The sequence below is a fragment of the Salvelinus namaycush genome, chromosome 10, assembly GCF_016432855.1.
Source record: "Salvelinus namaycush isolate Seneca chromosome 10, SaNama_1.0, whole genome shotgun sequence".
In the NCBI taxonomy this organism is placed as follows: Eukaryota; Metazoa; Chordata; class Actinopteri; order Salmoniformes; family Salmonidae; genus Salvelinus; species Salvelinus namaycush.
Genome location: NC_052316.1, coordinates 41,069,110 through 41,089,909, shown reverse-complemented (window position 1 = coordinate 41,089,909; position 20,800 = coordinate 41,069,110). Strand labels below are relative to the sequence as shown.

At 42.9% G+C, this 20,800-nt stretch overlaps 2 protein-coding genes across 6 annotated transcripts in view; one reads left to right on the top strand and one right to left on the bottom strand.

Moving 5' to 3' along the window:
* Nucleotides 1–10,406, bottom strand: part of dock7 (dedicator of cytokinesis 7) — a 72,800-nt gene extending 62,394 nt beyond the window's left edge. For 4 of the 5 annotated variants that reach the window (XM_039002877.1, XM_039002878.1, XM_039002879.1 and 1 more), the window contains exons 1-14: nt 10,324–10,361; nt 7,102–7,201; nt 6,158–6,333; nt 4,377–4,445; nt 4,106–4,235; nt 3,685–3,897; nt 3,343–3,428; nt 3,190–3,256; nt 1,925–2,074; nt 1,612–1,692; nt 1,047–1,209; nt 683–825; nt 428–521; nt 64–226 (exon numbers count right to left, since the gene is read on the bottom strand). In XM_039002877.1, coding sequence (XP_038858805.1) covers nt 64–226; nt 428–521; nt 683–825; nt 1,047–1,209; nt 1,612–1,692; nt 1,925–2,074; nt 3,190–3,256; nt 3,343–3,428; nt 3,685–3,897; nt 4,106–4,235; nt 4,377–4,445; nt 6,158–6,333; nt 7,102–7,201; nt 10,324–10,361 — 1,673 coding nt within the window. Of the gene's footprint in view, nt 1–63; nt 227–427; nt 522–682; nt 826–1,046; nt 1,210–1,611; nt 1,693–1,924; nt 2,075–3,189; nt 3,257–3,342; nt 3,429–3,684; nt 3,898–4,105; nt 4,236–4,376; nt 4,446–6,157; nt 6,334–7,101; nt 7,202–10,323 lie in introns of all 5 variants that reach the window. The other variant, XM_039002876.1, reaches the window with a different exon arrangement.
* Nucleotides 10,407–10,854: 448 nt separating this feature from the next.
* On the top strand, nt 10,855–20,369 carry atg4c (autophagy related 4C, cysteine peptidase). The gene is made up of 11 exons (XM_039002875.1): nt 10,855–10,912; nt 11,316–11,455; nt 12,543–12,626; nt 12,754–12,993; nt 14,188–14,521; nt 14,659–14,729; nt 15,548–15,699; nt 17,067–17,145; nt 17,930–18,006; nt 18,556–18,675; nt 19,064–20,369. The coding sequence occupies exons 2-11, from the start codon at nt 11,380–11,382 to the stop codon at nt 19,229–19,231; spliced, it is 1,401 nt and encodes a 466-aa protein (XP_038858803.1). The 5' UTR covers nt 10,855–10,912; nt 11,316–11,379; the 3' UTR covers nt 19,232–20,369.
* The last annotated feature ends 431 nt before the right edge of the window (nt 20,370–20,800 follow it).

The window sequence follows — 20,800 nt, the reverse complement described above, 5'->3', positions numbered from 1 at the left end:
AAGTGGTATTGTTGCATTACCTGTAGGTAGTGTTGGGTAATGTAAGTGGTATCGTTTCATTACCTGTAGGTAGTGTTGGGTACGTAGACATCCCTGGGGGGGAACTCCAGTATCTCTCTGGTAGGGCGAACCCTGCTGTCTGGGTAGGGCTTGACCTGCTGGAGGTCAGGGGTCAAGCAGTAGTGGGGGTTCTCTGGGGCCGGGGATATGTCGATCTTCAGCTGGGCTGGAGGAACAAGACAGCATCGACACGACATCAACACACAGACCTCAACTAAAACCCGTTTCTCAGGCCAGACTCAGTCTTACGCTAGCTGCTAGCTCAGATTTAAGTCCGTCTGGAGAAACAACAACGCCCCTTAAACTCATTTATATGACAATATAAAATAAGAAGATCTTTGTTGAAGCACTGGTGGTGGTGGTGTACCTGTGATTGGCCTTAGTCTCCTCAGCACTGAAGACGGCCTCCTCATGTCAGCCAGGAACTTATACAGGTCCTCATCACTCAGTCTGTCTCCCTCCTGTCAAAAATGAACAAACCAAAACAAAAGTCAGTTCAGTTTGTGAGTTGAGTAGCAGAGTGTGGTGTGTGTCATGACTGAGTGCGGCTCAGTCGGGAAGAAAATGATTTAACATGAGCATTTCTGTGTGGTGTGTGTAGACGGGTAGTGTATGTATTGACCTGTTTGAAGAAATTGGTGACGGTGAGGGTTGCAGGTCTGAAGCTGGTCAGGCTACATGATTCATCTCCACTGGTGGTTCTCTCTAATGAGCGCCGTCCGCCGATGCTCGAGTTCCTCCTCTCAGACCACGACCCTTTCCTCTCTGGGTCGGGCGTCAGCAGAAAGTCACAGCCAGGGTCAGAGTTATAGAATCATCATGACGTCACAAGGTCAAAGGTAATACTCTCTTATACGGTCAATGATCCGTTTAATTTCATGTGATCAAAAGTTGAACTTAGTAGACAGGAGTCCCAGCACTGATCTGCCCCTGTGGTGTTCAATACCACTCAGTCCAACTTTATTGATCCCCCCCAGAGTTCTCACCTGGAGGTCCCATCTCCAGCTCAGTGTCTCTCTCCAGACTGCCGGCGCTGTTCACGATGTTCATCAGGTGGATGGCTGTCCAGGCAAAGGGCATCCGGTACCGACCCAGACGTGTGCAGAACTGCTCCGACTGGCTCCGCAACTTGTCCAACTTCTCTTTGTTCTATATATGGTAGGAGAAACAATCAATACATCTGCCTCCATCTGTTCTTCTCTTTGTTCTATATATGGTAGGAGAAACAATCAATACATCTGCCTCCATCTGTTCTTCTCTTTGTTCTATATATGGTAGGAGAAACAATCAATACATCTGCCTCCATCTGTTCTTCTCTTTGTTCTATATATGGTAGGAGAAACAATCAATACATCTGCCTCCATCTGTTCTTCTCTTTGTTCTATATATGGTAGGAGAAACAATCAATACATCTGTTCTTCTCTTTGTTCTATATATGGTAGGAGAAACAATCAATACATCTCCTCCATCTGTTTGGAGATCTACCCATCAACATCGACCACTGATGTCAGTCTATTGTTCATTTGACCATCAGGTTGAGAAGGATCTTACTTTGGCTGCATCAGACTCTTTGAAGACCATGTACGGTTCTGCACACTCGCCTATGTCTCCCTGCTGCAACACCTTCTCCAGCTGGGGACAGTCAACACAGGAGAGGTTATCAGTCACAGACCCCCCCGCCGCCTCACGGGAGAGGTTATCAGTCACTACCCCAACACAGCCAGACAGAGGTGATGCTGATCCATGGGAGAGGAAGTCCTGTGTGTGGCTCTGTTGTCTCCATTTTGATTCTCTCTCACTATATTTGTAAAGTCTATTGACAGTTGAGAGAGACCCTGTGATGATTGACATTGACTTGACTTACCTGTATGACGAGGAAGACGTCCTGGGAGGGGTATGTAATGGAGAAAATTGCGGAGCGGGCGAGAGTAGAGATGGCTGCTGTCTGGATGTGGGGGCGCAGCATCCCTTTAGTCTGCTCTGAGTTCAGGTCAAAGAAGAAGTTTTCCGATATCTGACAGAGAGACACATGAGCATTATACTAAAATACTGTAAATGACAGACAGCAGACTAATATTTGTATTGTAGGCTACCAGCTCGGGTTGGCAGGTAGCCTAGAGGTTATAGGCAAGTAGCCTAGTGGTTAGAGGCAGGTAGCCTAGTGGTTAGAGGCAGGTAGCCTAGTGGTTAGAGGCAGGTAGCCTAGTGGTTAGAGGCAGGTAGCCTAGTGGTTAGAGGCAGGTAGCCTAGTGGTTAGAGCGTTGGACTAGTAACCGAAAGGTTGCTGGATCGAATCCCCGAGCTGACAAGGTAAAAATCTGTCGTCCTGCCCCTGAACAAGGCAGTTAACCCACTGTTCCTAGGCTGTCATTGAAAATATTAATTTGTCTTAACTGACTTGCCTCGTTAAATAAAAATAAATAAAAATTTGTGATCTCCATTATCACACTGTATGCATGTGACTGTACCTGTGTTTCTCTTCACAGTCCCCGTTGTTCCATAAGGTGTATTTTTACCAGTTTAAAAAAAAAATCTGATTCTACTGCTTGCATCAATTACCTGATGTGGAATAGAGTAGTCATGGCTCTATGTAGTACTGTGCACCTCCCATAGTCTGTTCTGGACTTGGGGATTGTGAAGAGAACTCTGGTGGCATGTCTTGTGGGGTATGCATGTGTGCTAGTATTTTAAACAGACAGCTCGGTACATACAGCTTGTCAACACCTCTTACAAAAACAAGTAATGATTAACAACCACACTGTCTGCTGGTCCTGAAGTGTGGTTCTGATTGAGAAATAAGTTGCACTATCCAATACCACATCTTAAAAATAAAAATGTTCTTTACTGTAAATTGACTGAGAACTCACATGGAAGACGAGGCGACTTGAGAGCAGAAACTTGACTTTTTAACAACAGTTACTTCTACCCTCTAGTGTTTATTGGGAATGAGAAAGGATTGAGTGGAGAGTCACTCATATAGATATATGGAGCATTCAAACAAGGACAACAGGTCCAATACAGACACTTTTATAGCCCAGTCATCTAGTTCACATGCACTTTAAATGGGTTTTCAGAGACTGACCCAACAACTCAGGGCCGAGTAGCATTGAGGAAAACACAACAGCTTACCTTTCTCTTTTCCTTGACATCATATAAGGCCAAACAGGCGAATATGGGCTCAATTTCAATCTCAAACCTTCAAGGGGAAAAAGGATTGGGTCAGCAGAAGGCAGGTAAAAAGACAGTTAAAAGGCTTTGTGTGTGTGTGTGTCCTCCACTTACTTCAAGGACAAGCACTTGACGAGTAGCCTCTGGCCAAAATGTTCCTTAGGGACGTCAGGCACACAGTGGCGCTCTATGGGTTCTTCCTGAGGACGCAGATCCAAATAATAATTATAGGAAAACCATGAACATAATAACAGTTATTGGAATGTACTGTGTAGGAGCCCTGTACCTAAGAAAAAAAAAAACATCACACTTCAGTAGCACGTGCTTCATAGCATTACTATGGATGACGATACGCATTAATGTGAGGAGACCGACATGCACTACGCCAAAGCAACAGCTGGCCTGACACTTCTAAAGGCACTATCTGGAGGATAGTGTGTGTGTGTGTGTCTATACCTCATCGAGGGCGGGGTGCAGGGCGAAGAGCTCACGGTGGCGGTGGGACTTGCGGTGCTCCTCGTTGTGGCGGTCTATCTCCTCGTTGGGGGCCCGGTCAAGCAGGTGGGGCAGGACGGCGTCGGGGACAGAGTTCTTCAGGTCAAAGATACTACAGGCCCAACTGCCCCGCGGGGTGTCATCTATGGACATGGACCTACGCTTCAGATCATCCTGGAAGACGACAGAAAAACACAGGTCAGGGACTAAACATACCACAAAAGATGAAGCGTAAGACGGCCGCCCCGTTGCTACGGGTTACCTGGTCAACCGCCCCATTGCTACGGGTTACCTGGTCAACCGCCCCATTGCTACGGGTTACCTGGTCAACCGCCCCATTGCTACGGGTTACCTGGTCAACCGCCCCATTGCTATGGATTACCTGGTCGTCCTGGTAAGTGCTAACGTCTGGCATCTCATCGGCCTCAAACACCTGTTTGGGCAGGCCTTTCTGCCTCTCCTTCTGCCTGTCCAGGGTGTTAGGGTTAAATCCTGTACCAAGCTTATGGTATCTGTTGAAATAAGCAGAACATGAGTGTTAAGCTAAACAACTAGTAGCTATGTGTTAAAATGTTTTAAATTGGGGGTGTTAAAGTTGAATGAATTGGTCTTATAAATGGAAAAGCTCCTTAAATAACAGAGAGGAGCCTTACTTTCTGTTGACGATGGCCCAGTCCTCAGTGTAGGACCTGACACAGTCTCTGACGTGGGCGTCATTGTCCCTGGAACACAAAGAGACACAGCATTTCAGTCCCAGTTTCAACACCAGGGGTGTATTCATTGAAGTTAAACGTTCAGATAGAAACGCAATCAATAAAGCAAACGCAATGACCTATTTTACCTGACAAATACTAATTTCTGTCAGTTCACGTCTGTTTAGACAACACATTTATATCTTACCAGACCCCAGGCTGCAGCCATCAGACACCATCAACAGACAGTGTTAAATCAATAACGCTAATGAATCGCTATACTGCAGCAAATGTCCTGTCTGTATAGAGGATGGTAGCAATGGCAGCCATAGTAAGATAGTTTTATTAATTGTCTTGCAACCTCTAACCCTGGCAATTTGACTGGTAAACTCATGGGTACTCATGGGCTGCCTAGTATTGTGATGCAATAATTTCCATGGTAATGTAGAACTTTCATTTAAAATGATGCTAACCAATGTGGCTCATGCAATGGAATGTATTTTTTGTATTGTCAGCTGAGTTTATTCAACAAATCATAGCACAGTTTGATGGGTACACTTCCTTCTTTGCCTCTATGAGTACACTTGCAATGGCCGCCAGCCCACCCATTATACCATCATTGACTTTTCCCGACGCCCGTTCTATTTCTATGGTAGTAACAGGAGCCACAGCAATCTTATCTCTACTAGCCTATCAAGTGAGAGGCAATTCTATAGATGCCGTAAAGGAGTCAATGGAACGCAGATATTCCACCGACCAGATTGTAAAATCAGGTTTGTTGAATGTGCACCAAAGTGGATATTCGTCAAATCCATTATGATTTAGGGAATTGTAACAGGCCCACAATGTGGTTACTTAAGTCCAATTTTGATATATTTGGCTGTTTTTGCTGCATAACATGTAAAAGTGGTCCTTTTTCAGGTTTAGAAGAAGTGACTGCTAAATGCTAACTCCCATTCGTATAAGCTGGTTAGCATAGCTAAATCGATGGTAGTGGTCAGTCGTTTTTAACTGTAACGCAGGTGATTGGTGACGATGACATAAACGTGTTGGTGTTGACATCCATGCAATCATTATACACCGATTTCTACCTAAACATAGTGTGAAATACACATAAACAACAGCCGATATGAAGGCTAATTTTGCTGGGGGGTAATGAGGAGACAAGTGATATTTCCCCCACGTGTTTCCATAGCAATTCAATTGTTTTTGTCAGGTTCAATGTTTTCTTTTGACTGCATCTATGTGACACACGCCAAACCAGATCAGTTATTTGCTTTATTCATTGGGTAAATCAATATGTGTAAATCAGGTTAGAGGATCTGAGAAACATCCATTTGCTGTACTAGAGTTAGTTAGACCTGATGTAGGCCTACTTCTATAGCTAGAGGGCCCCGACAACATCTCTACTGATAATACAGACTCTACTGGTTCAGTATGGTGCTTCCTGCCTTCCCGATGAGGGGATATCTCCATCAAGCTCCAGCAGTTGGACAGATGTGGAGTGTTACAGTGGGGTTTTCCACAGTTTGGTTAGGGTTTTGATTTGAGGGGTTATGAGCTTTTGCAGTACACTGTACTTTGTTTCCCTTTTCTTCTTTTTTTTTGTAGTGTAAAGCAATTTGTGACAACTGTATGTAAAAAGAGCTTTATAAATACATTTTATTGGTTGATTAAGCTGATTGATGCTCCTCAGTACCAACTCTAACCCAGACAGTAGAGCCGTCCCCAGCAGCACCTACCCTTCCTCAGGCACGGCCTGTCCCACGGTACGACACTCTCTGGGGGTGTATACCACTTCGATGTCATCCGGGGGGAAATCGATGAGGTCCCTCAGGGGGCCCGACTCGATGATGGGGGGATGGGTGATGAGGTACTCCTCAAAGTCCACCGGCTCCACTGCCTCTGTGAGAGGAACCTGGAAACAGAGAGGAAAGGCTGTGTGAGCGAGTGTCAAATCAGATCTTAATAGGCCTGCCTATGAAACTGGGTTAGCTGCCAAAAATAAATCATCCCCAAAAAGTCCAGCTGGATTACTAGCAAAGAAATATCAACACTTAGCTGTCAGACAATCCTGTGGCTTGATGCATGCCACAAGACAAGTTCTAGCCCTGGAACCTTTTTAAAACAAATCAAAACTTTCAGGGAACCATATATTTTATATTGGCAGACAGACACTTTGGATCACTGAGGAAATGCTCACAAACCCTGATGTAACTGGAAAAGCAAGTACTGGCAAGCAAACCACCTCAGGCATAGTCTAATGGCTTTATAGGCTTGCTTCTGTCTATTTCTAAAACAAAGCACCTAGGGGGAGTCTAATTCCTCACTAAGTACAGTTAAAGCTTTTGGGGGGAATTTAGAACACAAACACAATCCGTTCACAGTTGAATTAAACAGTCAGCTTTAGCCTAATTAAGGATGGTTATTTGCTCCTTCAGCTCAGCGGTAGTCGGGACTAGGGAGAGAACACCATTAGGGCTGTATTATTTTGGCACAAGGTCGCTAAAAGTCAATGGGCTGCCTCAGCAAACACTTACTGGTGGGATGGGCCAGGCCGTGTAGTCCCTGACCACACTATAATAGGGGTGAGAGGGTGTGAAGAATGGACCTCAACTGTTAGCAGATACACTCCAACCCTATTTCCCTCCCTGAACACTAAGATGCATTGTGTGTAGGTACTTACGGTGTTGCTGGCGGCGGCACCCACGTTGAGGTTCTTGAGGAGCTGTGGGGAGCCCCCATACTGACCAGCGATCTGTTTTCTCACCTCGGCTGCTACAGTTCTGCAGGGAAGAGAGGGAGAAGCTTAGCAGTGAATGTCAAGCTGTCGTGTTACATTACGCCAAACAGGTAACAGACTCAGATAAAACATGTAAGCCTATAGCTTGTGGCTATATATCTTATCTATTCGATCTAGGCTTTGCTTATATTCAACACAGTCATAGACGATGCCTCCAGGCTGCTTACGGTAAAGCCATCTCATACACGAGTTTGAAAAGGGCAAGCGAAAGACAGGGCAGTGTGTAAGCGGAATACGTTATTAGAGAAGGCCATTAACTGCAGTGGTCTGGTCACTCCGCAGGTCAGGTACAGTAGTCAAGTCCAGCAGTTCTGTTGTGGGCCAAACATTACTATTATGGTCCCTGCTGTGGCTCAGGGCTCTCTCTCTCCCTGGCCCTGCTGGTGGCCTTACTGCCCCCTCTGATACGGCACTATATCACACCACAGAGAGAGAACAAATAAAATCCCCTGGACCTCCGTCAGCAACACAAAGCGCTTGGCTAGGCAACTGCTGCTGACTGACTGCACCACTCTGTGTGCCTTTAAATCACAGCCACCATCAAAACCCCTCCTCGTGCCCTTGAACAAAACAACTACGCAGCACTAGCCCAGGGAGGGAGGCACAAACAAACAACAAATTACAAAATGTCACATGAGGAACTTAAAGAAATGGAGAGAGGATGAGAGGGTGACCAGAGGCAGGTTAGGTCAGAGAAAAGGTAACAGGAAGCTAGGCCAATATCATGAATGAATTTCTGAATCTCAGGCAAGTGTAAATATAGCTTATAACTTTCCAACTCAGGAAAGACATTATGATGTAGGCTAGGCCTAGATATACTGGTGGCTACTGCAGTGCTGTCACCTGGATAACAGGCAGATGCACTGAACCAGCTACAATACATAGCACGGTTCTGCTGCTAGGGCTTATATTCAGGACCTTTATTAAGCCTGCCTGGTCACTGCTCAGGACAGGAGAAAAGGAACAGACAGCATGATACAGGCAGGCTAGTGCGCTCCTTGCATCATTTAGAACACTGGAGGAACACAAGGTCACCTCACACACACACACACTTAAAGCTGCAATATGTAACTTTTTGGACGACCAGACCAAATTCACATAGAAATATGAGTTATAGATCTATAATTGAAAGTAAAACCAAACTGATAGTAAAAAGTAATATAAAACTGAAAGTAAAGCAAAAACTAAACTTAAATGGGAAGCATAGAAAGAGCTCAGAAAAAAAATCTACCACTTTTTAGACATGCTTTCAATGAGAATTACAGATGTATACAAAACATTTCTATGTGAATTTGGTCAGGTTGCCCAAAAAGTTACATATTGCAGTTTTAAATGGAAAACTCAATCAGACATTGTTTTGGCCTGACTTAATGAGAAAGATCTGAACCTCAGTCTCAACTCCAAAGCTGAAAAGGGACTTTGAACAGGCCTCACGGTCTCTAAAGTCTTCCAAAAAGTTTAGACTTTCTGAGATGACATTTGGGAAGCAAAGACTGAAAATAAATACTGTTGTTCAGATCAGACAATATACAGAATAGAGCCATACTCCCCCAGTCCTCCTAATAAAAAAAGACAGCCAGACTCACACCAACAACAGAAGACATGATGGATAAAATACCTGCTATTCTTACTCTCATTCTGTCAGTAATTTCTAAATATTACCAGATGTCATCACATTAGTTTATTCAGATCAGATGGATAAAGCAAAGGCAGAGCTTTCCAAAAACCCTCACAGATAAACCATGATCCTTTGGGGGTGGTGGTGCTCCATCAAGCATGGAGGTCTGAGATCAACCATAATGTATGTGTGTGTTTTACTATACTTGTGAGTACCAGAAGTACATTTTTTCAGTCCTAACTTGTAAAATGGCTATTTTAGTCTTAAAGGTTAGGTTTAAGGTTAAGGGAAAATCGGATTTTAAAAGGGGAATCAATTGTTGTTCCCAAAAAGTCCTCAAGTATAGTAAGACGTGTGTGTGTGATTATTTTCTATATAAGGGTTATGTTCATAAATCACTTATTTGTTTCCCTCTTCTTTATTTGTGCAGACATAGACTCATAGACTCCTTTTTACACTCATGGCTTGGCAAATGTCACAATACTGCAGACACTAGTCGCTCCTAAACTGAAACCAACCCCACAGCCACAATAATCATTATGAATAGGCCTATAATTTGCCTCCTGGCACAGACTGCTGTCCTGTAAAACGTTTGATGGGGGGACTAAATACTGCTTAAAGGTGTCTTATTCATTTGCTCTACCACATACGGGTTAAGTGTGATTTGTGCAACATAATCTGGCTAGCTACTTTATGATGATTTGGCAGTTTCAGTTTGACAATAACAATCAATCAACAGTTGGATGTTGTGATGGCTTGTTTATGATATAGCAAAGGGGTAACCAAACTCTTTCTTCGCATGTGAGATATGACCCATTTTCTACTCCATTGTTTTACATCCAGCTTTAATTCCATTGGTATGCACAGCAAGCAATGGAAATTGACACAAAGCCCTTTGTTCGTTTCAATAGACGTATTTGATCTGAATGCATACATTTAACTGGGGCAGATAGGTTTGATCATGTCGGGCTTTTACAGGTAAACTAGTTAACATTCTCCATGACGATTTTAGCTACTGTATTGTTTGCTACGGTGTCAATGAAGTCTCGTCGATGTGTCAGTGGCAACCACCCAGCCGTAGCCACCAAAGTAGCTCAGTTGTCTAACGTTACTACGGATTTTCTAGTAGTCTACACGCAGTCCAATGAATACTTAGCTAAATCCTTGTAAAGAAAGATAATGGTTGGAATTGATAGTACGATAGATGTCAAAGGTACATTTCAAACCCGTATGTAACCGCACGAGACAAAAATAACATTGCGAAAAACAGACCCCTGTTCTCTATGGGCGGGTCACTGGAGCATCTTTGATATGGCTAACGACAGCTAACTTGGATGGATGCTAGCTGGCTGGGCCTTAATTGCCAATGGCTTTGCCTTGAAATAGAGCGCAGAGGACGATAGGGTTTTAAAGATTGAAAACGGCATAGCTTGAACGGGGGACTCTGTCAGTGCAATCACTGTAAAAGTTAGAAGTAACTCCCTTACCTGCTGATTTTTTGGGCGAATGCGCGGCGCTCAGCCATAGCTGTAGCCGCTGATGTGCTTGGATTCACAGGCTTTCCACTACTCTCAGCTGCTGGAAAAAAAGAGACTGGGAATAGCTACCGTAAACCTCATAAAGCAGGCGCACACGAACACACCCTGCCAGAGGTTAGACAGACTGTAGTTGTATGACACCAAAAACGGAATTAATACAAGTTTCATAATACCATTTGGCACATATTTACTGTTGAATAAAATTTCATTTTCAAATAGTTTATCACAACCTCAATGGATTATTGAATATCATGCAAGTCCCAATACATTGTCTGACTATAAAGCATTTCTGGGAATGGAATGTTTTGGCACCCTAAAAGTGAATTGTAAGTAATGGATCAATTTAAAATTAGGTCAGCACCAACAATTTAACTGAATGAATGAATGTGACTGTAAAAGAGATTATGTGCTTGTAGTAGCCGCGCAGCACATTTACGTTGCAGAATGACGCAAACACCGCGAGAGTCGCGTGCTTGGCTTGTGGTTTTGCTTCCTCAAAATGTAAACACTGGGAGCTGGTTAGCTAGCTAGATACACAGTAAGTATCAAACTGAAATACGAACTTTTATGTTAAATTATTTGACATGTATAAATGTATTCGAACGAGTCTCGGATGTATGTTGTTATACCGGAGACTGAACGCAAAGTTAAATTATTCGCGTGACTGCTAACTAGCTGAACAATGTGTAAATTAGCTCGCTAACGTTAGCTAGCTAACTGTTTGCGCTCTTGCCAACTCAGTTGCTTTCATTGTCAATCCAAACATGTTTGCCATGACACTTCCATAATGAGTTGGATGGGGGTAGAGATTAGGTAGCTAGCTGGGGGTTTAATGTTGGTAAACTGCTAGTCGGCAACACTAACGTTACCGTTTCAATTCAAGCCCTTTGTGTTTAACTAAAACGACAAAATAAATGAATGTCTTGTCCTTTCAAATGAAGCATTTCAGGAAGACAGTGAGATTGTTAACTACGCTGGGATGAGTTCAATTTCCCGGTGGTCAAAATGGAGAATAAAGGGACTGATGAGGTGGAGAAATTGAAGACAAAGTTCTTGTCAGCATGGCACAATGTGAAGTACAGTAAGTGCATCGTAATGGTTATTCGAGACTCCCCTTTAGGCTCCTGTTATCCTCTACAGGTTGCTGTCTCAATCCTTCTGATTTAAGTTAATTGACCACGGAAATTTAAAACAGTCTTTGTAAGATTTAACAGCTGTCAGCTGAGTTGTCATTCGCTTCAGCACATGATAGATGTGATAATTATCAGAGCATGTGTGATTATTCTGATAAGATAATAATCAATTGTGGCTGACTGCAGCTTCTCAAGCATGTGTTTATACTCCATATAATTTCTATATGGATCCTCTGTCTGACCCTAGCAATACTATCTGTGTTTCAGATAGATGATCATAACACAGGTACACCTTGTACTGTGGAAAATAAAAGGCCACTCTAAAATGTGCAGTTTTGTCACAAAACACAATACCACATATGTCTCAAGTTTTGAAGGAGTGTGCAAATGGCATGCTGACCCCAGGGATGTCCACCATAGCTGTTGCCAGAGCATAAACTGCCTCCAATGTCGTTTTAGAGAATTTGTCAGTACGTCCTACCGGCCTCACAACCGCAGACCACGTATATGGCATCATGTGGGCGAGCTGATGTCAACGTTGTGAACAGGGTGCCCCATGGTGGAGGTGGGGTTATGGTATGGGCAGGCATATGCTACGGACAACAAACACAATTGCATTTTATCGGTGGCAATTTGAATGCACAGAGATACCTTGACGAGATCCTGAGGCCCACAATCAACAGCCTGATCAACTCTATGCGAAGGAAATGTGTTGTACTGACGGGTTTTCTGATCCACGCCCCTACCTTTTTTTAAGGGGTCTTTGACCAACCGATGTGTATCTGTATTCCCAGTCATGTGAAATCTATAGATTGGAGCCTAATGAGTTTATTTCAATTGACTGATTTCTGTATATGAACTGTAACTCAGTAAAATCTTTTGAAATTGATGCATGTTGCGTTTTATATTTTTGTTCAGTATAATAATATATGCCATTTGGCATATGCTTTTATCCATGATCTACCAACTAAGCTACTGAGTTCATTCACAACTACCCACCCTATGGCTAATTAACTATTTCATTCTGATCTTTAGGTTGGGCTTTGAAGTCAAAAACCTACTTTAGCAGAAATTCCCCAGTGTTCCTCCTGGGGAAATGCTACCATTTTAAGGCTGACGGTAAGGTAACACACACACATACTGAATTTCGGTCTGCATTGCTGTGTTCCCTTTCCAAATAGACTCTTACTCACTGGCTCCTTTTCAATATGTGATTGATCTGATTGAATGTGATTTCATTGATCAGATGAGGATAGCCCAACAGAGAGCTGCAGCACTGAGGTCTGTGATGCACCCCCCGCCACAGGGGGTGACGACGTGGAGGCCTTCCGGAGGGACTTTGCTTCCCGTGTGTGGTTGACCTACAGAGAGGAGTTCCCTGCCCTGCCAGGCTCCTCCCTAACCTCTGACTGTGGCTGGGGCTGTATGCTGAGGGCGGGACAAATGATGCTGGCTCAGGCCCTCATACTACACTTCCTGGGCAGAGGTCAGTGGGATGGCAGTGGGCCAGGGTTGTGTTCATTAGGCACTAAATGGAAGAAAACCTTTTGAAATGGGGACTACCAGAGGTGTATTCAAACGGAAGCAAACGGCGAGGGACTAACCTGAAATTGTCCAATAAGAATTTATATTGCTACAGTTTCTATAGTTGCTTTCTTGCAATGGTTTGCTATGTTGTGCACTGATGAGTACACCCCTGGTCCAGTAAGAAATACTTATTTTAGTTTTCCATTGCAAAAAAATAAAATACATTTTCTGTTGCGTGCCCTAATGAATGCAATCCAAGTTTATAGTATGACCCTTATAACTCTTACTAAAAATGGGAAAGTCCTTGGTTCCTCATTCCTTTGTCAAACAATATCTAAGAATTTCATAATTTAATGAGTTTCGTCATTGAAGTGCATTCTCTGTTCTTCAGAGTAGGATCTCTTGAGATTCACACTAGTGAATAGGAAACTAATTTACTACCATTTTAATGCAACCATTTAGAAAACAATATTTAACTTGTTCTTCCACTGAATGTGAAATACAGTATGTCATTAAATAAATCTTTTAAGCTATAAAATGACTAATGGCCACTTAAAGAACTGAAATTGATCAATAAATATCTTTCATTCACTCTGCAAGGTCATTATGTTACTGCCCCTCGCCACCCCAGGTGCCCACCCTGTTTGTAGGGCTAAAGCGCTGTAAAAGTGAAATACTGGACATACTGAGAGGCCTATAATTGGACTATTATACAATAGGGTTTTCTCATTCTCTTATTTAAAGTCAAACTCGACTATCTGTTTTAGCAGAAGATTTAAGCCAGAACTTTATTTCCCTGAGTTCTGAAACTCTATATTCTAAGAGTCTTTGGTCTGGAGAATGTGGTTCAATGTCTGAGGCGTTGTCATTGACAACAGGCCAAATACTTGTGTATATATTTTCAGTTTGATCATTTCTGCGGTCGAGTTGAGAGCCAGAACGCCAGTACCATTTGCTGTAGCTTTCTTGTGCTGAATGTGGCTTACATTTAGTTTTCTCAAGATATTGGCATATTTGCTGAACATAAGTGGCTCATACAAATGTTTTAATATTTAAATGATTTCCTTCGATAGCAGAGTGTTCAACTAACAAAATGGAAAAGATATACCAGATGTTAAAAAAATCCCTTTGACCCTCTGTCTGTGTGCCTCAGAATGGACGTGGTCGGAGGCGTTGGCCCTCCAGCCTCTGGACACAGAGACCTGGACCACCAGTGCAGCCAAGCGTCTGGTGGCCAGCCTGGAGGCCTCACTGCAGGGAGAGAGGCCCTCGGACCCAGGACCAATGCTTCATGCTCCAGGGGCCCCTGGAAGAGCGGAGGAGGCTGACATCCACCAGAGGGAGGTCTACCACCGCACCCTGGTGTCCTGGCTTGGGGACAGTCCTCAGGCACAGCTGGGTGTCCACAGACTGGTGGAGTTAGGCCTGGTGTCTGGGAAACGGGCAGGGGACTGGTATGGCCCTGCCGTGGTGGCACACATCCTGAGGTGGGTCTGGTTCTAGGGTTATATTAATGCTGTTTCACACATCCTGAGGTGGGTCTGGTTCTAGGGTTATATTAATGCTGTTTCACACATTCTTGGTGGCCACCAAATAACTATCTTTCCCTCTCTTTCGCTCTTAGAAAAGCTGTAGAGGAGGCAACAGACCCTGGGCTGTCGGGCATAACTGCTTATGTCTCCCAGGACTGTACAGGTATGACAGATGAACCTCCTCTGGGCCCAGGGTCTGGGAATCTCATCAGGAGAAACACAGTGTAGAAGGACAATGTATATAGAGCTGGAATGGAGAGAGAGCCAGGGAGGAGAGAGCCAGGGAGGAGAGAGCCAGGGAGGAGAGAGCCAGGGAGGAGAGAGCCAGGGAGGAGAGAGCCAGGGAGGAGAGAGCCAGGGAGGAGAGAGCCGGAGGAGAGAGAGAGACTAGATGGACAGAGAGGATCGAGGAAGGATGGGTAGAGAAGGGGATGGGTCGAGAGAGAGAGAGAGAGAGAGCTGGCCAGGCGAGTGGTACAGAGGTGAAAGGAGGCTAACCACCTCCTCCAACCCCCCCTGTCCTAAATCGTCCTCCTTCCAATAACCTGGATTTTGAATGAAGTCATTATTCTCAACAGCGAGTGATTGGGACTGGTTGTGTGACGGAGAGAGGAGAATGTTAAGATGAGAGCTGCAGGATCTAGACTCTCCCAGTGTGTGAGGGGATCAGTGTGGGTTCAGTAGTAGGGCACTATAAGAATGAGAGATGTGGACAGCAGCAGTGGATTACACTCTCACTACTGTACAGAATGCAGACACACTTATGATTGGAGACCTGGGTGAGAGAGTTGAGTACAGAAGTTGCTCTATAGCTTACCTGTGTAATAACACTCGACTGCATCTGTTAGAAATGTTCACTTTATAATAAGAATATTCATGATCATTGCAAATGTCCTTCAGTGTGTGATAGCAGGGTTTAGAGGCAGGCAGATGACCAGGCAGGCGTTTGACCCCTGTCTGACCTCTATTGATCCCCTATAGTTTACAATGCTGATGTCATCGATAGCCACCAGTCGTGTGTGGCTGGGGGAGCGGATGCCCTGCCCCTTACTGACAGCCGGGCGGTCATCATCTTCATCCCAGTTCGACTGGGGGGAGAGAAGATCAACCCAGAGTACTTCAGCTTTGTCAAGGTGGGAAAAACAATAGCCCTAACCCTTGTAGGATGATCCTGTCTAGAATGTAGATTTGAGTGAGTTGTGGTTTTAAAATCACTAATTGTGAATGTCCAGAAAACACATACACTTACTACCGCTATGTTATATCAGACAAAGGTATCTCTAACCTAATCAGAGAGCCTGTGTGTTAGCAAAAATACATACGCAGTACTATATTTTGAATTCCAGATTCAGGTTAAAGGTTGTGTCTGCAGGGAAGTGACCTAATAAAAAGCATGAGCAGACACACACCCAGAAATGTTTGAAGAGTAAAGGTGAATAAACTTTTTGAAAATAAAGTCCCACACCATACTTAATGTCCTCCCAACAATTGAATGGGTGAACTTCATCAACTCTTCAACCACGCCTTCAGTTTAGATTTTTTTTCACTTCGTTGCTGATGAAGTTTACCCATTCAATTGTTGGAAGCACATATAGTGTGCAAATTTCTTAATTTATTTTGTCTTAAAGGCCCAGTGCAGTCAAAAATGTGATTGACCTGTGTTTTATATATTTTTCCACAATGAGGTTGGAATAATATTGTGAAATTGTGAAAATGATGATAATGCCCTTTTAGTATAAGAGTTGTTTGAAAGGACCGCCTGATATTTCAGCCTGTTTTGGTGGGATGGAGTTTTGGCCTGCCTGGTGACATCACCAGGTGGTAAATTAGTTAGACCAATAAGAATGAGTTCCAAACTTCTCTGCCAATAACAGCTATTTTTTCAGTTTTCCCAGACAGTCTTATCAAAATTATTGGATGAGAAATTGCTCTTTGCTACGAAGCTATTTTTGTTACATTTTACCATTTTAATTTCAAATAATTACAGTAAGGTACTTACTTGTTACACAGAAATGATTTGCTATTAAGAAAAAAAGGCTTTACCAGCACAGCTACTCATGAGTAGTAGTTCCCCCTTCTCAGCTAATTTAGATATGATAGCAGGGAGACAGTAGACAGCATTACCTGTTATAATGCATATGGCTGAGTATAAACCTAGAGACAGTATTAGCTACAGCAGTACATAAACCTGTTATAATGCATATGGCTGAGTATAAACCTAGAGACAGTATTAGCTACAGCGGTACATAAACCTGTTATAATGCATATGGCTGAGTATAAACCTAGAGACAGTATTAGCTACAGCGGTACATAAACCTGTTATAATGCATATGGCTGAGTATAAACCTAGAGACAGTATTAGCTACAGCAGTACGTAAACCTGTTATAATGCATATTTCTGAATATAAACCTAGAGACAGTATTAGCTACAGCAGTACGTAAACCTGTTCTGTATGGCTGAGTATTTGACCGTGTGTCCCCTGGTCTCCATCCTCCTCAGAGCATATTGAGTCTGGAGTACTGTATTGGTATCATCGGGGGCAAGCCCAAACAGGCCTGCTACTTCGTGGGCTTTCAAGGTTAGTGTTTCACCCAGAAACCAACCAGAGGACTAAAGACTAGAGGACAGTGGAGATAATTTACCGTACTGTCCCCCTCCTCTCTTCTTTCTGTATAAAGAGACTAAGGTAATGCATTCGTGTTTGTGAGGAGAGGAGTGTGTGTGAAACAGTTCTTATTTTATTTTCTCTGACCCATCAAAGCCCTACTCATTTATCACAAGGGGTAAACATCCGAAGTTGTGTCCGTAATTGATTTCCATAGGAGACATTATGCATATCATTTCATTCTCATCCATCCAGCGGGGCCCCAAAGTGAGCCACTCTCCATCACCTTCAGTGGACGGGAGGAACCTTCAGTTGTACATCTTGGCAGTCAATATTTACACATTTACATTTTACCAATTTGAAATGAAGTGCCGGATGATGTCTAAATGACAAGCAATACATTCTCCCTGCCAAGCGTCGACTCCGGCCCGCATACATCATATGTAAATGGACGAATATAATTGCGTGTTTGTAAAAGTAATTTCCCCACACACATCTAAGGACAGCCCCCTTTCTGTGGCCGGGAGGAAAAAATGTGCTTGTACAACAGCATTTGATTATGCAGAGTTGAATCCACCCTGGTCGATATTAAAAAACAGGAGGCGTATTTGACTGTAAGAATGCTAACAGTAGCCTAGCGAAATGACTTTCCTGCATAGAAATTGGAGGGAAGGAGTATGTCGTCGCTCGTCGGCGTGGTAGCGTTTGTAATAATCAGATGTTTTTGAATAACTTGTCTTTTGTTTTGTCCTTGCAGATGACAGCTTGATTTACATGGACCCTCATTACTGTCAGTCTTTTGTGGATGTCAGCACTAACCATTTCCCTCTTCAGGTAATGGGAAATTACACTGAGCTGACTGGGGCTCAGTAATGTGAATTTAATAGTTTCTGTTAGTACTTAAGGGTATGAATCCTAAAGCAGCCCCCGTTCAATTACTGAGTCCCTGGCTGCTGATTTATTTGCTACTCAGATATGTGAGGCTGCTGTGGAGGAGAAATATGGAGAATATAGAGAAGCTCAGATACTATGATCCTGAATATTTCAGCAGTAGAACACATAAAAACCTGCATTTATCATTGACTACTGCATTGAAACTTCTCCTGATGCTTGGCTGTAGAACCAGCACACAGTGGGACAAGAGACCAGAAACAGAGCTAGATTTTTTTATTTTCAGCAGTCTGAGATTAATTTGAATTCATGAATTTGAATTTCATTGCATTCATAAAACATAACATTTTATATTCATAAACTTTCCTACCTATTTCATACTTATCTTCAATACTTCACTGTATTATCACGATCAATTAAACCATATATTTTTTAATAACCAGTGATAATAATTGTTGTCAATTTGACACAGCGAACATTTTGTATTTTTAGTCGTATCATTGCCCGTCGCCAAAGAAGATGCCTTTCAGTAAGATGGACCCCAGTTGTACCATAGGCTTTTACTCTAGAAGTGTCCAGGACTACCAGACAATCAGCCACGAACTGTCCAAGGTGGGTGAACTAAAGACTTTACTATTTAGTCAAAATCATCTTAGTTTATTTCTTAATCATTGTCATCAGATAAATTAATACCCAATATGAAAGCATAGAACGTGAGTGAGAGGAAAGCATATATGTGTTAACTGTAGATAAAAGTGTCTGCTATAATGACCGTATTATACAGTAGTTTGAATGTCTAAGAGAAGTTAAATGAACTGGCCATCTGGTGGCACTATTTAGCTGTTAATCTGAGGCAGTCCCCTCTCCCTGCTCCCATCCCTGCCCTACAACTGTGTCTGTTGCTTTCATGCAGGATGCTCGCTTCTTAACTCAATTAAACTTTTTAGGCTTTTATATAACATTCTTTGTGTCTGTCTTTGTGTCTGTGTTTGTGTATCAGGTGTTGCTGCCATCAGCGAATGAGAAATACCCAGCATTCACTTTCATGCAAGGTCACGGAAGAGATTACAACCTTTCGGCGGAGTTGACCCCGGAGAAGAGGGAATGGCCGTTTATCCGTGACCCACAGCGAGCAGCCGCTACCGCTGGAGACTTCGTGCTGCTCTGAAGGTCAACGCCACGGTCAAAGGTCATGGTCAGAGACTTTTACAACGACCAGCGAAGTGACTACCAGACAGACTGATACCTGCTTATCCAAGGCCAGGACTCTATATTCCACAATTATGAAAATACATAGCCAATATAAAATAAATCTCACACCAGCATTCATGACTTAATACACAAAACCTAAAAATACTAAAATTGTTATCTTATACTGTAGATAGTTGCTGTTAGTTTTGATTGTTCTGTGTAAATCGGTAACATAGGGCAAAGGATCAAACAAACATACCATGGGTCTGTAAGCGCTATGAGGTTGTATTGAGGGTTATGCGATGTACTGTATCTTGTACACTGTGCATTATTGATACAGATGGAGAATTGGGTGCCTTGGCTTATTGGAAAACAAACTCTCAGCCAAATATAAAACACATTTGCCTTGTAAGGAAATCAGTTCTGCACTTTAGGAGACGGTAGTCATCAGAGGTTATGTGTGAGGATATCACTGTTGTTCTATAGCTGGGCCTTATAACACAGTGAAGTGCTATAGGAGAGTGTCATTCACAGACTATTTTTAGAAGTGTTTAGAAATACTTTGATAGTCCTGGAAGATTTAGTGGTCAAATATGTTCTAGGGTTATACTCTTATGATTTCGAGACCACATTTACATTAGGAGGAAAAGTTTTAGGTTGCCAAATCATTTCAACACGTCTTTGAATTTTCAAACAGCCATTTGAGAATTTCTGATTATTGTCCTTGAAACGATACAGTACTTTGGTTCATGCATTTTTTTTTCCAAAGCAAATGAATTGTCTAATTTCCAATGTCACAGTCAAACCCGTCTATAGAGGTGACCGGTACAATGCCTTGCTTCTCTTTGTACTTTCACAATAATTACGAACTTTAAATATACGTTACCCACATACTAAGTTAATTGTGGTAATTGAGTAATCTCATTTAAATGGTGATATTTGTAGAAGCCACAATTTCTTATGTGGGTTGAATGTAATTGAAATGTTCAACTGTAAATGCAGAAAGACAGCTACATTCTACCCGTGTTGCAAAATGTTCCCAAAATGCATATCTTTATCACAGTATTGATTCTCACACTGCTGTGCAGCAAAGTAGAATAAAGTCATAAAACCTTTTTGATTTTCTCATCTGATCTGTGCACCTCTTCACAAGCATTAGAGAGAGATATCTCTTGGAAAAACATATTTGTTTTGTCTCATCTTGCCATGCATAATACAACACTTGTTGTGTTGAAATCCTGTTTATTACCCAGTCAAATGTACTAGATTAAAACTAATCGTAAGTGCTAACCATCTCTACAGCCCATTAACCAGCCGGCGGGAAAAATGTGACCCTCTGACACAGGCTGGGATTGTGTCCGCCCGCGGAGGAAAAGAAAATATCCTCGTGCAACGACGCACTGTTGCCATGGGTAATATTTCTTGTGCCCCTATCGTTTGAGCTATGCTGTACATGTTTTCACGTACAATACAAATTATTGTATTGTGAGGAGCTTGGCCTTGGGTTAGGGGGTCAGAGGTCCCATTTTTGGGGGGAAAGTTGCCC

Coding starts and splice junctions, on each gene's coding strand:
- atg4c (XM_039002875.1), top strand. CDS start 11,380: ATGGAGAATAAAGGGACTGATGAGGTGGAGAAATTGAAGACAAAGTTC. Junction 12,627..12,753: donor CTACCATTTTAAGGCTGACG/GTAAGGTAACAC, acceptor TTCATTGATCAG/ATGAGGATAGCCCAACAGAG. Junction 15,700..17,066: donor AGTACTTCAGCTTTGTCAAG/GTGGGAAAAACA, acceptor CATCCTCCTCAG/AGCATATTGAGTCTGGAGTA.